Below are 15,212 nucleotides of genomic sequence, written 5' to 3'. Positions count from 1 at the left end.
ACAAGAATCGTCAACCTGACTATAGCCTGAGTCGCTCAGACATTGAGTTCTACACTAAAATCTACCATTGGTTCACCCTGCACGTTTAGGCAGGTCACTCTTCCCTGAGGGTTGTTTTCATGTCTTTAAAGTAGAAATTACTAGATCTGGGATTATAAAGAGGAAAGAGTTAAGAAATAAAATAGTCATGAATGATCCCAATTTAATGTTAGCCTTTCAGAGATACTCCACCTATCTTCAATCTGTATCTGGTTGCTGCAAAAGGGAAAGTCAGTTTTCCTCCCAAATGATCCTTGGCTCATGGGCTCTATTTCAGGAAGGGAGATTTGGTAACCAGAGTCCCTTACAAACTTGCAGGAGGCAGTAGGATGGCCAGAAATGGATGTTGCCCACTAAAAGTGAATACTGTCTTTTCTAATTCTATCATTTAATTACCTGAATAAAATAGATATACTGTGACTTGTTTATCTCCAGGAGAGTCAGAGAATCAGCAGGGAGTTTGAGACCTCATGACCATTTCTCTTGTAATAAATGGAGCCTGTATGAAATGGTACCGTTTTGTAACTACCACAGACGGCCTATTTTGAAACTTGCTCTAATGTTTGCATCTGACTGGCTGTTGTTCTTATAGGAATGGGACGGGAGAAACAGAGATTCTATCCAGAGAGCAGTGAAGCACAGCAATGTGGTCATTAATCTTGTTGGGCGAGAATGGGAAACCAAGTAAGTTTTCGCTCTTGTTTTTTCTTTGCATATGCTGTCTTAGGGCTCAGTAGACATTCGCTGGGTACCTTCTAATGTCAGGAATTGTAGTTACACATTTTTAATTAGTCCATCATTAAGCATTGATTGAACAGCTGTTTACATACTGAAAACCCCCCTCTCAGGAGCTGCAGTTGGCAGTAAGTCTAGTATAAGTGAGCAATGTGATGGGCTGCCCATAAAAGTCAGTAGGGATTGTGTCAGTGTGGTTGGTGTCATCAACTAGCCGGAATGACCAGTTGGTTCATGAATGGCTGATCCTGTGTTTGGATTTGTCCAGCTGGGATGGGTTAGGCAGGATGATTTTCCCCATCCTTCTGTTCATCCAGCTGAACATTGGTTTTCTTGTGTGAACAGTGTTCTAGATCTAGTGTTTCCATTATTAATCAAAGATGATGTGAGTACTGGTTCGAACTTTTCTTTTTAGCCTTTGTGGTTTATCAACAGATAGTGTTTTAACCTTGCAGTTGCACAACACTTTGTTCATACCATTTTCTTAACATTTATTAAAGTTTGAAAATCTATGTCTACCTTAGCACATTTTTCTAAGTTCCTTGGTGACTTGGAGAGTCTCATTCAACTTTGAATCTGTAGTGACTAATAACAGTGCCTTGTACAGTTTAAGCGTTAATGTTATTGTATAATGTTAATGTTACTCGGTTAAACGAGTAACTGATTTTTTTAGTTGTTTTTTTTTTCCCCTGGGGGAAACAAAGGCCCGGGGATAAGAAGTGGGTCCCTTTTCAGCTCCCAACACTCCCCCCTTCCTTCCCAACCCCTGCAGCCAGATGTTCTTAAAGGGTCTCAGCCGTGGGATTCCTTGAGGACAGAGAATATTATGTGTGCTGATTTATAACTTACGGTAAGGTTTAAATTATGTACAGTAATGATGATGAGCAGTAGAACTTACATTTATATAAAATACATATATATATATATATATATATATATATATATATAAATTTTGACTTTGGGTTAAATCATTGCCATTTAAAAGTTTAACTGTTACAAATTCCAGCAATAGTATGAAAATGAGCTTATCGCAGAAAGCTTTGGAATCCCAAGTCAGGTGTTCTCAACTGATCCCCCCTTTTTTTCCTTCTTCCAGAAACTTTGATTTTGAGGATGTTTTTGTGAAGATTCCCCAAGCAATTGCTCAAGTGTCCAAAGAAGCTGGAGTTGAAAAATTCATTCATGTTTCACATCTGAATGCTGATATTAAAAGCTCTTCTAGATATCTGAGAAATAAGGTAAGTGACAAGTTGGCTTGGGAAGTGGTTCCCAGAGCTGGAGTTTCTTGGCCCCTTTGAAACATGAGTTAAGTGATAAGGATTTCTCACTGACATATCCAGAAATAAAACGGGTTTCTAATTCTCCGTACCCAGAATAGATTGATGTGTGTGATGTGTGTGTTTTGTTCATAGTTCATATGCAGAGAACTATGGTAAGGGGCTTCAGAGATGGATAGAGCATTCTTACCTCTTCTGAAATGCTGCAGGTTGCTTGGGACATATAAGAATTATATAGTAAACCTCATAAAAGGTAGAGTATTATTCCTGTCTAAAGCATGTCACCTACAGGTTAAAAGACCATCTTTTTTTCTCAAACCTCCTGCCTAGTCATGGTCATATGCTGCTCTTAGGGGGGTAATGGACAGGCTGAGGATGACAGGGACAAATATTTGCCAAGGAAATCTAGTATTTGGCTTCTTATAATCCCAGAAACCGCATTGTCATCCAGATTGTACCTAGGGATTGACCATTCTGATTTGGGGTCATTCTGTAGCCTGAAATGTCTTTATTATCAGGGACTCAGAGGAATTGCAGTGTCTGGGCTGGCTTTAGCGTTTGTTTTCTGCCATCATGAGCCTGCTTTGGGTCAGATTGATAAGGACCGCAGAGTTCTTTGCCAGTGGCTCCAACTTTTTGATCCCCTGCATTCTTTTTTTGAACAAATGATGTATTAAATATCTGCTACATACTGTATATTGTATTAGGTAGTGGGGATACAGTAGTGAATTAAACAGACACAGCCTTAGCCCCTGTCTATTTTCTAATCCATCGAGGAAAATAATTCCACTTGCGCCTGGTGTTGCAAAGTAGAGAACTGTGACATAGGAGCATATAATGGGAGAGAGAGGGCATCTGTCAGTTTGGAGCATTTAATTATTAGCATCCGAATATTCAGTGTAAACTGGCTCGGACATAAAGGAGGTTTATAGGCCCCTCCATCTGAAAGATCAAGCAATAAGGAAACTTAGCCACATTGGTGCCAATGTTCATCAGAGTTTCGGCTTTGTTTCTCTGTGATTCTTTTTTTTTTTTTTCCCCCTCTGTGATTCTTTCAGCTCCTCCTTTTTGTGTAAGCTCTGTTTCTCATAGTCATGGAAGTGGCTAGCAGCACGTCCAACCCTCACTGTATTCATACCACATGGATGAGGGAGAAGGAGCGTATTGAGAGATGTCAAGTCCTGTGGCTTATACCACAAGGTGGATAGTGGTGCTGGCAAATAAGGAGAGAGACATTTGAGAAGGACGGGGCTGTCAGGCAGTGGTTCCTAGCCTTAGCTGCCCATTAGAAGCGCTGATGGAACTTTGAAAAATCCTGCACCCTGACCAGTGAAAATAGAATCTCTGGAGATGGAACTTGGGCATCAATATTTTTAACTCTTCCTAGGTAATTCCAAAGCACAGCAAAGATAAAAAATAGTATTTACAGAGAAGGAAGAGGATGATCCAATTTTGGACTCAGCTTGCATTTCAGGTGTCCATCATCCAAGTAACATAAACCCCATAAACCCCATTTATGGTTTATGATACTGGAGCTCAGAAGTGAGGTCAGGTTTGGAGATATAAAACCAGTTAATTGGGGGGTACCTGGGGGGCTCAGTCAGTTGGGCATCTGCCTTCAGCTTGGGTCATGATCCCGTGGTCCTGGGATCAAGCCCCTTCAGTGGGCTCCCTGATCAGCAGGGAGCCTACATCTCTATCTGCCCCGCCACACGCTCATGCTCACTCTCTCTTGCTCTGTCCATCTCTCTCTCTCTCCCAAATGAATAAAAAAAATCTATAAAAAATATAAAACCAGTTAATTGAAGCAATGTTTGGGAATAAGATTGCCTAGTGAGGAAGCGTAGATTGAGAGAACTTTGGACAGGGCTCAGAGGGATACTAATGATTAGTGCTCTGGAGGCATGTACAAAAACCAAAACAAAGGTCAAGAAGGAGTGGATGTGGTGTGATGGAAGGGAAACCGGAAGAGTACAAGGTCATGGAAGCCAAGGGAAGACAGTGTCGCAAGGAGGGAGTAGTTGCTTGTGAATGCCAGTGAGAAGCCAAGTGAGGTGAGAACCGGAAAGTCACCTTGGACTTACCAATGTGGAGGTCATCTGTGATCTGATCGAGAGTGGTTTGGGTGCAAGTGTTGGGGCAGAATCTAGAGCACAGGTGAGCAAAGAGTGAGCAGGAGCTGAGGTGGGGGGGACAGTAAGAGCAGATGGCAGTTAAAACTTGAAAGTGGTTTGGTAAGAAGAGGGAGGGGGCAAGAATCTGGAGAACCATATGGAGTTGGGAATCTTTTTTTTTTTTTTTTTTTTTTTTTTAAGGTGGAAGGTCTTGACATTGTGTAGGAGCTGGTGAGGAGGTGCTGCTAAAGAGTGAGACTGAGGATAAAGAGGAGAGTCAGTTGGGCAGGTTCCTGAGAAAGTGAAAGGAAGTGAGTCCTGGAGCAGGGGAGGTAAGAAATAAGAAAAGGGGAGAGTTGTGGATTTTCTGGTAGGGACTTAAGGTGGTTTTTGTCTGCTGCAGTGTCTTTTCTTTGGATTTTTGAGAAGGTGAAGTCATTTACTGGAAGGAAACAAATAGTAAGGGAGGAATTTGAATAGAATAGAGAATATTTAAAATTGTCATGGAGAGAACAGCTAATTAGAAGAAAACAGTACTTGAGAAATGTTGAGTGCCCAGTTAAAATTAATGACATGAGTGTATAAGGGCACCAATTCATGATTTTTTAAATTCAGGTGTAATTGACATACATCATATTAGTTTTAGGTATATAATGGAATGATTTGACATGTATATATTGTAAAATGATACCCACAGTAAGTCTGGTTATCAGCACACAGTTACAGATTTTTTTTTGTGATGAGAACTTTTTCTTTTTAAAGACTTTATTTATTTATTTATTTGAGAGAGAGAGAGAGAGAGAGAGAACATGAGCGGGAGGAGGAGCAGAGGGAGAGGGCGGAGTGGACTCCCTGTTGAGCAGAGAACCCGACGTGGGGCTTGATTCCATGACTCTGAGGTCATGACCTGAGCCAGAATTAAGAGTCTGATGCTTAACTGACTGAGCCACCCAGGAGGCCCTTGTGATGAGAGCTTTTATGATCTACTCTTTTGTTAGCAACTTTCAAATATACAATACAGTCTTATTGTCAGTAGTCGCCATGCTGTATGTTATATCCCGAGACTTAATTTATTTTATAACTGGAAGTTTGTTCCTTTTGAGCCCCTTCACTCCTGTCTCTGGCCATCTGTTCTCTGTGTCTATGAGTTTGGTGGGGTTTTGCTTTTTTTTTTTTAATTACATGTAGAAGTGCAATCATATGGTATTTGTCTTTGTCTGAATACTTTGATTAGCATAATGCCTTCAAGGTCCATCCATGTTGTTGCAAATGGCAAGATTTCCTTTTTTAATTGTCGAGTAATACTGTGTATGTGTGTATGTGTTTATGACATCTTCTTTAACCCTTTATCTCCCACTGGACACTTAGGATTTCTTCTGTGTCGTGGTGATTGTAAATAGTGCTGCACTGAACACAGGGATGCAGATATCTTTTCAAGTTAGTGTTTTCATTTCCTTTGGACATACTAGCAGAAGGAGAGTTTCTGGACCATATGGTAGTTATATTTTTAAGTTTCTGAGGAACCCTCATGTTGTTTCCCATAGTGGGTGTACCAATTTACATTCCCACCAACAGTGCACAAGGGTTCCCTTTTCACCATATCCTCACTGACATTGTTTCGTGTCTTTTTGATAATCGCCATGCTAATAGATGTGAGGTGATATCTCATTGTGGTTTTGATTTGCATTTCCCTGATGATTATTGATTCTGGGCACCTTTTCATGTACCTGTTGATCATCTGTGTGTCCTCTTTGGAAAAATGTCTGTTCAGATCCTCTGCCCATTTTTTAATTAAATAGTGTGGGGTTTTTTGGTTGGTTTTGTTTTTGTTTTTGTTTTGCTTTAGAGTTGTCCAATTTGTGATTTTTGTGCATTTGTTTTCCTCCAGCTCTGTAGGCAGTGGGAGTGCATGGCTCAAAGAAGGAAGCTAATGGGGTTCTTTCAGAATTGGGATTTTGCCTGGTGGGTGGGAGAGTAAAGGAAAAAGGCTGAGGTAGTTTACCATATTGGTAAGAGAGTGATTGAAAAGTTGGGCCGTGGAATCTAGTCTGAGGTAAGTTAGGAGGGCTTGATGTGGAGGAAAGCAGCCTCAGACTAGCGCTCCTGAGAGGGAGATGACCAGACATCTCAGGAACTGGTGATGAAGAAGCAGCAGCTGGAAGCACGGGAGATTGCCAGCTGAGAGCAGGATGTCTTCATGTAGTGTTTCAGAAGGGCGGTTGCAGTTGTTGATGTGGGCCACGGCCTGAATGAGTTGAAGGGGCAGAAGTGGAGAGAGGAGAAGGTCACTGGAGTTGAGAAGCTCCAGAAACTGAGAGGTTCAAGTTCACCTGGACATGTGTGTCACTCTGAGTGGCACTGCAGGTGGAGAGGAAGGCTGGACGAGGTGCTGGTACCTGCATGGAAAGAGGCCTCGTCTAGGAGGTAGATGGTAACAAGCGAGGGTGTTGAAGTTCGGAAGCTTCCTGGCCTGTCCCCACTCCTCTGGATCGGTATGTGTGCTGCCACTTCCATATCGTGACCTCTGACCACACTCTCCTTTCTCTGGCAGCCTGCTAGATTGTTGATACCATCCAGGGAACCTGTGCTTAGGAAGAAAAATGGAGGCTGGAAAAATTCCACTCTGATTTTTCTCCTTTCTTCTGTGTAAGATTCCCTAGGATAAATATAGGAAGACGCCTAACAAGAGCCATTAGAGGCAGGACAAAGGAAATGTTAAACAGTGTGAAATGAATTACAAAAAGACATTTCAGAGCTTTCAAGATGAGGAACATAAAATAAGTAAAGAAGACAGTAACTGGCCTTCTCAAAAAGGCCCAGAAAGAAGAATTTTTACATGAAATGCTTCTGGACAGGAGAGTCAGATTGAAAGCTGATAGATACTGCAAATGACCAGAATTGTGTTTCTTTCTTCTCCTATTTGTTTTTTTCCGAATAAAAGAATCAATGAAAGTGTTTTTACAGGAAAAAAAAAAGTATGTTATTTAACAAAAAAATTCTGTGTAACTGACTTTCATGAATCCTACCTTAATCTGGAGAAACTGACCTTTGAAATACAAGCAATGTCCTGATAGTGGAAGGTATGCAAGCTCTAGTCACTCATCTCTGAACTCTGTTTTTTTGTTTGTTTGGTTGTTTAGGCTGTTGGAGAGAAGGAAGTGAGAGATGCATTTCCAGAAGCCATTATCATAAAGCCATCGGACATCTTCGGAAGAGAGGATAGGTTCCTCAATCATTTTGCAAGTATGTGTTCTTTCCTGTATTCTTTCTCCGTAGTAGAGAAGAGGATACAGGTTAGCCAGATTGAAGTTAAGCACAAGCTAACAGTGGTTCTCTGACTTGACAGACTGAGGTATATTTTCTGTCCCCCAGTTGCCTTTTTCAGTACCTAGTGTGGTCTTCGTTGCTGTCTATGAAAAGAAGCACCTTAGATTCACAGAAAGAGTGCAGTCTTGGGAGGCAGAGACTGACTGTGGCAGGGGTACCAGGAGCAGCTTCCTTGTATGTTGAAATGGAGATGAAAATGCCTGTCTCAAGAGGGTGTGTTACTGAAATGAAGTAGCCCATGTCACTGTACTAGTCAATGCTTCATTGATGCCTTATTTACATTTTTCACATGAAGCCCCTCTTAACTACTTTCTCACTTTTAGTCTGATGGCCAGATCCCTTGGATGTTGATTTTGAAAGACAAAGAGACAGCATTGTAGTTTGTCAGGTGCATGTAATCAGTCTTCCTTGTTTGCTTGTTCGTTTTTGAAAGATTTTATTTATTTTAGAGAGGAAGAGAAAGTGAGAGAGCATGAGCAGTGGGGATGGGTGGAGGGAGAGAGAATCTTAAGCAGACTCCGCACCGAACGCAGAGCCCAACATTGGGCTCAATCTCATGATCCTGAGATCATGTCAGTTTTCCTTGTTAATAGGAACTTCTGTGGAATGGGATTAGGGTCTAATAAATAGGAATTTGACCATTGCTAAACTGGTATGGAAACTGCTTTCATGGGCTGGGCATCGAGTTATGCTTGCTCTTAGGCTTTGTTTGTGTAATGATTTGACTTGTCTTGGCAGAGGAAATCAGTCTCCCTGACTAAGTGATGAGAGTTTGAGATTTTGCAGGTTAAAAAAGTAACTTCCCTGTACATTTGTGGGAGTGGGAAGGGAGAATACATTTTTAAAGTCTGAGATAAGAACCCAGCTTTAGTTTCTGATTCTATTGAATAATCAATTACCTCTCAGTGTACTCACCTATGTATTAGGAGAGGATTCTTTTTTTTTTTTTTAAAGATTTTTTTAATTTATTTGACAGAGAGAAATCACAAGAGAGGCAGGCAGAGAGAGAGGAAGGGAAGCAGGCTCTCCGCTGAGCAGAGAGCCAGATGCGGGACTCGATCCCAGGACCCTGAGATCATGACCTGAGCTGAAGGCAGCGGCTTAACCCACTGAGCCACCCAGGCGCCCCCTAGGAGAGGATTCTGACCCTCCTGGGAAGTACTAGAAAGTACTAGGAAATACTAGGAGGTACCAGGATGGTTAGTGAGGTGCAGTTTTATCAGTAGCTTCCTATTTCTCCTTGATAACTACTCATATTTTTCAGTTTTCTTTGTACATCCTTTGCCTATGTGTATTTGTCGTTTTGTGAGATTTTTTTTTTACTGATTTATTTAGACTATATATTAAAGATATATATCTTTTGTTATATTTACTGTTATTTTTTGTTGTTGGCTTATTTACTTACATTGCTTTAAATTTATAGATTTTATTTGATTAATTTTTTTTAATAAAGATTTTATTTATTTATTTGACAGACAGAGATCACAAGTAGGCAGAGAGGCAGGCAGAGAGAGAGGAGGAAGCAGGTTCCCTGCTGAGCAGAGATCCTGACTGGGGGCTCGATCCCAGGACCCTGGGATCATGACCTTAGCTGAAGGCAGAGGCTTTAATCCACTGAGCCACCCAGGCGCCCCTAGATTTTATTTTTTAAGAGTAGTTTTAGGTTTATAGAAAAGTTAAGTGGAAAGCACAGAGTTCTCACATACCTTTTAACCCCTTGATCTCTGCCCACAACAGTTTTCTCTGTGTTTTTTTTTTTTTGTTTCTTTTTAAGGTTTTATTTATTTATTTGACAGCACAAGTAGGGGGAACAGCAGAGGGAGAAGGAGAAGCAGACTCCCCACTGAGCGGGGAGCCCATTGTGCACGCCATCCCAGAACTCTGAGATCATGACCTGAGCCGAAAGCAGACGCTTAGCCTACTGAGCCACCCAGGCGCCCACTTTTCCTATTAATAACACCTGGCATTAGGGTGATACATTTGTGAAATTGATGAGCCAATATTGATACATTATTATTAACTCAAGTCCATAATTTACATTAGGATTCATTCTTTATGTTGTACATTCTGTGAATTTTGACAAATGTATAGTGACATTTACCTACCATTAGAGTATTATAGAGAATAGTTGCATTGCATTAAAAATCTCCTGTGCTCGACCTACTTATCCTTCCTTCCTTACCCTGCGACCCTCACCTCAATACCTAACAGCCACTCATCTTTTTCTGTCTCCATAGTTTTGCCTTTTCTAGAACATCATAGAGTTGGAATCATGTGCTGTGTTGCCTGTTCATATTGGTTTCCTTCACTTAGCCTCTGCATTTAAGCTTCCGTCATGTCTTAATATGGCTGATAGCTCATTTCTTTTTTTATAGGTGAACATTCCATTGTATGTATGGACCACAGTTCATTTATCCACTTTAGATATTTTTATCCTGTGTTTTTTCACCCTGATTGCTCATGTCTTTTCACATCCTGTGTAATTTCCAATTTAAGAAAAATTGTGATAAAAAAACATATAAAGTTCATTGAGGTGCTTGGATGGCTCAGTCGGTTAGCTTCTGACTCTTGATCTCAGCTCAGGTCTTGATCTCAAGAGTTGTGAGTTCAGGCCCTGTGTTGGGCTTTGCACTGGGCAGGGAATGTCCTAAATGAATGAATTAATTAATTAAAATAAAATAAAGTTTATCTTCTGCTTTGGACTGAATTATGTCACTGTCTTCCCTCTGTTCCCCGAATTCATTTCTTATCTGTTTTTACTTTTGTTTCCTATGTTACAGTATCATAGCCAAGAAATCATTGCTACATCCAGTGTCATGAAGCTTTCCTCCATATTTTCTCATAAGGATTTTGTAGCTGTACCTCTTATGTTTAAGTCTTTGATCCAATTTGAGTTAATTTTTGTATATGGTGTGAAGTAATGGTCCAATTTTATTCTTTTATATGTGGATATTCAGTTCCTCTAACACCATTGAAACCGATGTCATTGAAAACACTGTCATTTCCCCATTGAATGGTCTTGGCACTATGTCAAAAAAATCATTTAACCATACATACAAAAGTTATTTCTCCCTATTCTATTCCACTAGTTTATATGTCTATCTTTATGCCACTGTTCGGATCTTGATTACTAGCTTTGTAGAAAATTTTGAAATCCCCCCCCTGCCCCCCAATGATCTAACTTTATTTTTCTTTCTCAAAATAATTTTGGCTATTTGGGGTCCCTGAAGATTCCATATGAATTTTAAGATGGAGCTTTTTATACTTTTGCAGAATACACCATTGCGATTTTGATAGGGATTGCATTACCTATAGATTCTTTGGGTAATTTGACATGAATATGAGATGTATTTCTATTTATTTATGGCTTCATTAAATTTCTTTCAGGAGGGGTTCCTGGGGGGCTCAGTTGGTTAAACATCCCACTCTTGGTTTTGGCTCAGATTATGATCTCAGGGTTGTGGGATAAAGCCTGCGTCGGGCTCTGCCCTCAGCTTAGAGTCTGCCTGGCATTCTCTCTCTCCCTCTCTCTCTGTCCCTCTCCCCATTCCCTTTCTTTCTCTCTCTCAAATAAATAAATCTTTAAAAAATTTTCTTTCAGCATGTTTTATAGTTTTCAGTGTGCAAGCTTTTAGCCAACTTGGTTTTACTTATTCCTGAGTGTTTCATTCTTTTTGATGTTTTTATAAATAATGTCTACTTTAAAAAAAATTTTTGTAAGGCTTTTTATTTTTACCTTTACTTTCAATCCATTTGGTATTTGCTTTGATTTATGGTGAGATATAAGCCTTTTCTCCCTCCCTCTCCTCTCTTTTTTTCTCATTTTAATAAAATGATTGTCTCAACACCATGTATTAAATAATCTTTTCATTTCCCACATATTTGTGGTAATGTATTCATCATATTCTAAATTCCCATTTTTTTATCAGAGTCTTTTTCTGAGTTACCCATGTATATTGCTGATCTGTTGATGCCCATGTTCCTCCTTGGGATGGGATGCAGTGATTGTCCGGTCTTGGGAGTGGCTGCGCACCAAGTGGCCAAGCCATTTGACCATTTTCCCTTACTTTCCACATCCTTCAAGATCTGGCCTAGCTGCCCATTAGCTTTCTCAGTGTCGGCTACATTTATTCCATTATTTCAGTTATGCAGAATGATTCTGCTAACCTGGAGCATGTGGAGTTTGGTGAGCCTTCTAGTAGTTGAGGACTTCTTAGCATACTTCTCTTTCTTCTGCCAGATATTCGCTGGTTTGGTGGTGTACCTCTTATTTCCTTGGGCAAGAAGACGGTGAAGCAACCAGTATACGTAAGTACCCTGGATGAAGGGGCTTTGGCTGGATCCAGATTCAGGTGATCTGTTTTCTGGTTTTAATCTACTCCTGTAACTCCATCATTTTCTTCTTTTCAACTTGCTCCAACTGCTTGCCTCCTAGTTTACCTAAGAGGCACATATATTCTCTGTGTTCACTTGTTCACTCATATAAGAAAAATAACTTGAATGTGCCGGGCACACTGTACATACACATCACTGGAAACATCGAGATACGAACGAGACACAAATTGCTCTCCTCACGTTGGCCTCAGTCAGAGGCAGGCTTGCAAACCATTTGTCATGCAGTGTGGTAAGTGCTGTGATGGGGAGAGGATTATGTAATTACAGCAGAGGGACACTGAATCCAGGCTTCAGGGTCAGGGACAGCCTCCCACAGGGAGCATCTTAGGTGAGACCTCAAAGATGACTAGTAGCAAGTCAGATGAAGGGGGCTGGGGAAGAGCATTCCAAGCAGAGGGAACAGAACAGAACTACAGGGGTCCAGAGGTAAGAGCGTGTTGGGTTCCATAACAGCATGTTGAAACCAGGCTTTCCTATCTGTGGCACTGTTGACATTTGGGGCCAGATAATTTGTTGGAGGGGCTGTCGTAGAATGTTTGGCAGCATTCCTGGCCACTAACCACCAGATGGCAGTAGCACTACCTCCCCAGCTGTGACAGCTACAAATCTCTCCAGGCCTTTTGCCAAAAGGGCCTTCCAGGTGAGTCTAAGATCACCCCTGTTGAAAACCACAGGGTCTGAAACCATATAAAATGGTCAAGTCACAATGGTAGGATATTGGCAGTTCCGGATGATTCTGCCTACTAATTTGTGACAGCAGCTTGGTATAACAGCGTTAGGATGAGTGTTAAGGAGTGAGATTGCAGAGATAGTGGGCACAGTCCGATCAAAGGGCCTCAGCAGCTGTCTGAGCGTGCTGACCAGAAAAAATATTTAGGTGAACCTTCCAATATGCAGATCATTTGAGGCCTTGAGGAGTAGGTTCTTTAAGGAGCTTTTTCAAAAAGCCATTATTTTAATTTCTTTTTATTATTTTTTATTTTTTGGTTGTGACTGATGTGGCCTGCTTTCCTTCCTCCCACCCTCCCTCTTCCCATCCCTGTTTTTCTCTTTCGACAATTACTTAAACATGTGTTACGATTTCTTATAGGTTGTAGATGTATCAAAAGGAATTATCAATGCAATTAAGGATCCAGATTCCAGAGGGAAATCTTTTGCCTTCGTTGGGTAGGTGACTAGAGTTTGACCTTAAAATTGTGCTCCCTGTTAAAATGAACAAATTGTAATGATTTATAAGAACAGTAACTTCTAAACATGTCACTGCAGATTTATTTGTTGCATTTTTAGTATTTTTCTTCTACGGTATTTATTCCAGAAATTTTATTCACTAGCCCCGAGGTCAGTGCGTTTCAAAGAGCTCTCCAAGTCCGCTATAGTCAGAATCTCCTCAATGGTTCCTTTAAATCAGAATTTTGAGTGAACTGGGGAATCTGCTTTAATAAGTGATTTTTCTGTCATCAAAGTCTGAGAGAACCAACTGCCCTAGACGATTACATATACTTTGTCCAATGATCACCAGGGGTGGTTTTGTACTATTCCAGTGTTGTTTTTAACATATAAAAGGATATTATTATAGATTCAAAAACACAAACAGAATACTTTTAGGGAGTAAGTACAGTTGCAAAATTAAATTGCTTTTGATAGAGTATCGCAATGCCCCAGACGGTTGGAGATGGCTGGTTTTGGGTACAGTTGGTAGAGCATTGCGAGACTGACCATTTATGATATGCTGTCCTTGCTGTTCGGAAACGTGGGGCACAGTTAAGCTATGTGACTTGCCAGATTTTCTTAAATCTTGCTACAGCTGGGTTTAGAACCTCTTTTCTGACTTAATTAAAACTAAAAGTGAAGATTCAGTCTGCCAGGTTGATAGGTACTAAATCCACTTAAAAATTGGCCCAGAATCCTATCATTCTATGAAGCAAACTGATGGCACCTGATGTCTATGAAAGGTGAGAATCTGGGGCGCCTGGGTGGCTCAGTGGATTAAGCCGCTGCCTTCGGCTCAGGTCATGATCTCAGGGTCCTGGGATCGAGTCCTACATCGGGCTCTCTGCTCAGCGGGGAGCCTGCTTCCCTCTCTCTCTCTCTGCCTGCCTCTCTGCCTACTTGTGATCTCTCTCTGTCAAATAAATAAAATCTTTAAAAAAAAAAAAAAAGGTGAGAATCTGATTAACAATTAAGTGATAGCGTAATTCCTAAGAAATACTTGCTTCCAGAGAAAAGACGCTTTTCTCTCTAAGCCAGGAAGCATAGTATATATTCTGAGGATTATGAATTCATACATTGTTATGTTTTTCACTATTTTTTTTTTAAAAGATTTTATTTATTTATTTGGGAGAGTGAGAGAGAGAATGATAGGGGAGACTGTCAGAGAGAGAAGCAGACTCCTCATGGAGCTGGGAGCCTGATGCGGGACTCGATTCGGGGATTCTGGGATCATGACCTGAGCCGAAGGCAGTCGCTTAACCAACTGAGCCACCCAGGCGCCCCTGTTTTTCACTATTGTTAAAGGCTTAGTTTAGTAAAATTTTTGTCAGTGTTAAAAACCGTATTACATTTCCATATCTAGCAGCTGCAGGATTTATGCCTCTCTCTGAGTTCCTAGTTCACTGTGTTAGCACAGTTAGATACTGCAGGAGAATTAGCCACAAAAACTGTGTTCAGCTCAGGGTCCATAAATCACTAGACTCAAAGACATCTGATTCTAGTCAGACTAGGATTCCAATGAAAAGAAAATAGAACTGGCTTTACAGACTTTGCTTACTACTTGCTGGAAATAACTCTTAGCCCTTTCCCTTTTTACCTTGAGGGAAAGAGACCTCCAGTCTCTTTGCTAAGCCGTAGTGCACCATACTTGTTTGGCACATTGGTGGGAGAGTGGTGCTCTGCATGGCAATGCACGTTTTTTTGACTGCGTAAGTGTAGATAGGCATCTGCGCTTCTCTTTCTGTCTCTTTAGCACAGGGGAAAACTTGGCTTATTTCTCAGACCCTTCGAGGTGAAGGCAGAAGCATAAGACCTTAATTTTGCTCCTAGTTTTTTCATAGTTATTAACTACAGGATGTTGGTCCATTCCATCATTTGTTCATTAAATACCTATTGATAGACACGTATATACATAAAAATGTGAGAACTGATAAAGTCAGCAAGGTCACAAGGTACAGGATCAGCATATGCAGCTGGGTTTCCATATATTTGCAAATGAACACTCTGAAAATAAAAATAAAATAATTTTATTCACAATAGCATCCAAAGAATAAAATACTTAGGTATAATTTAACAAATATAAGACTTGTATCTAGAACATTGCAAACACTGCTGA

General features: G+C 40.6%; 1 protein-coding gene across 1 annotated transcript in view; it reads left to right on the top strand.

Moving 5' to 3' along the window:
* Positions 1 to 15,212, top strand: part of NDUFA9 (NADH:ubiquinone oxidoreductase subunit A9) — a 35,107-nt gene that overhangs the window by 10,801 nt on the left and 9,094 nt on the right. Inside the window, exons 4-8 of the mRNA XM_046012986.1 lie at positions 632 to 723; positions 1,871 to 2,012; positions 7,306 to 7,408; positions 11,733 to 11,800; positions 12,978 to 13,054. Coding sequence (XP_045868942.1) covers positions 632 to 723; positions 1,871 to 2,012; positions 7,306 to 7,408; positions 11,733 to 11,800; positions 12,978 to 13,054 — 482 coding nt within the window. The remainder of the gene's footprint in view (positions 1 to 631; positions 724 to 1,870; positions 2,013 to 7,305; positions 7,409 to 11,732; positions 11,801 to 12,977; positions 13,055 to 15,212) is intronic.

The sequence above is a fragment of the Meles meles genome, chromosome 7 (assembly GCF_922984935.1).
Source record: "Meles meles chromosome 7, mMelMel3.1 paternal haplotype, whole genome shotgun sequence".
NCBI lineage: Eukaryota > Metazoa > Chordata > Mammalia > Carnivora > Mustelidae > Meles > Meles meles.
This window is presented reverse-complemented; position numbering and strand designations above follow the sequence as displayed.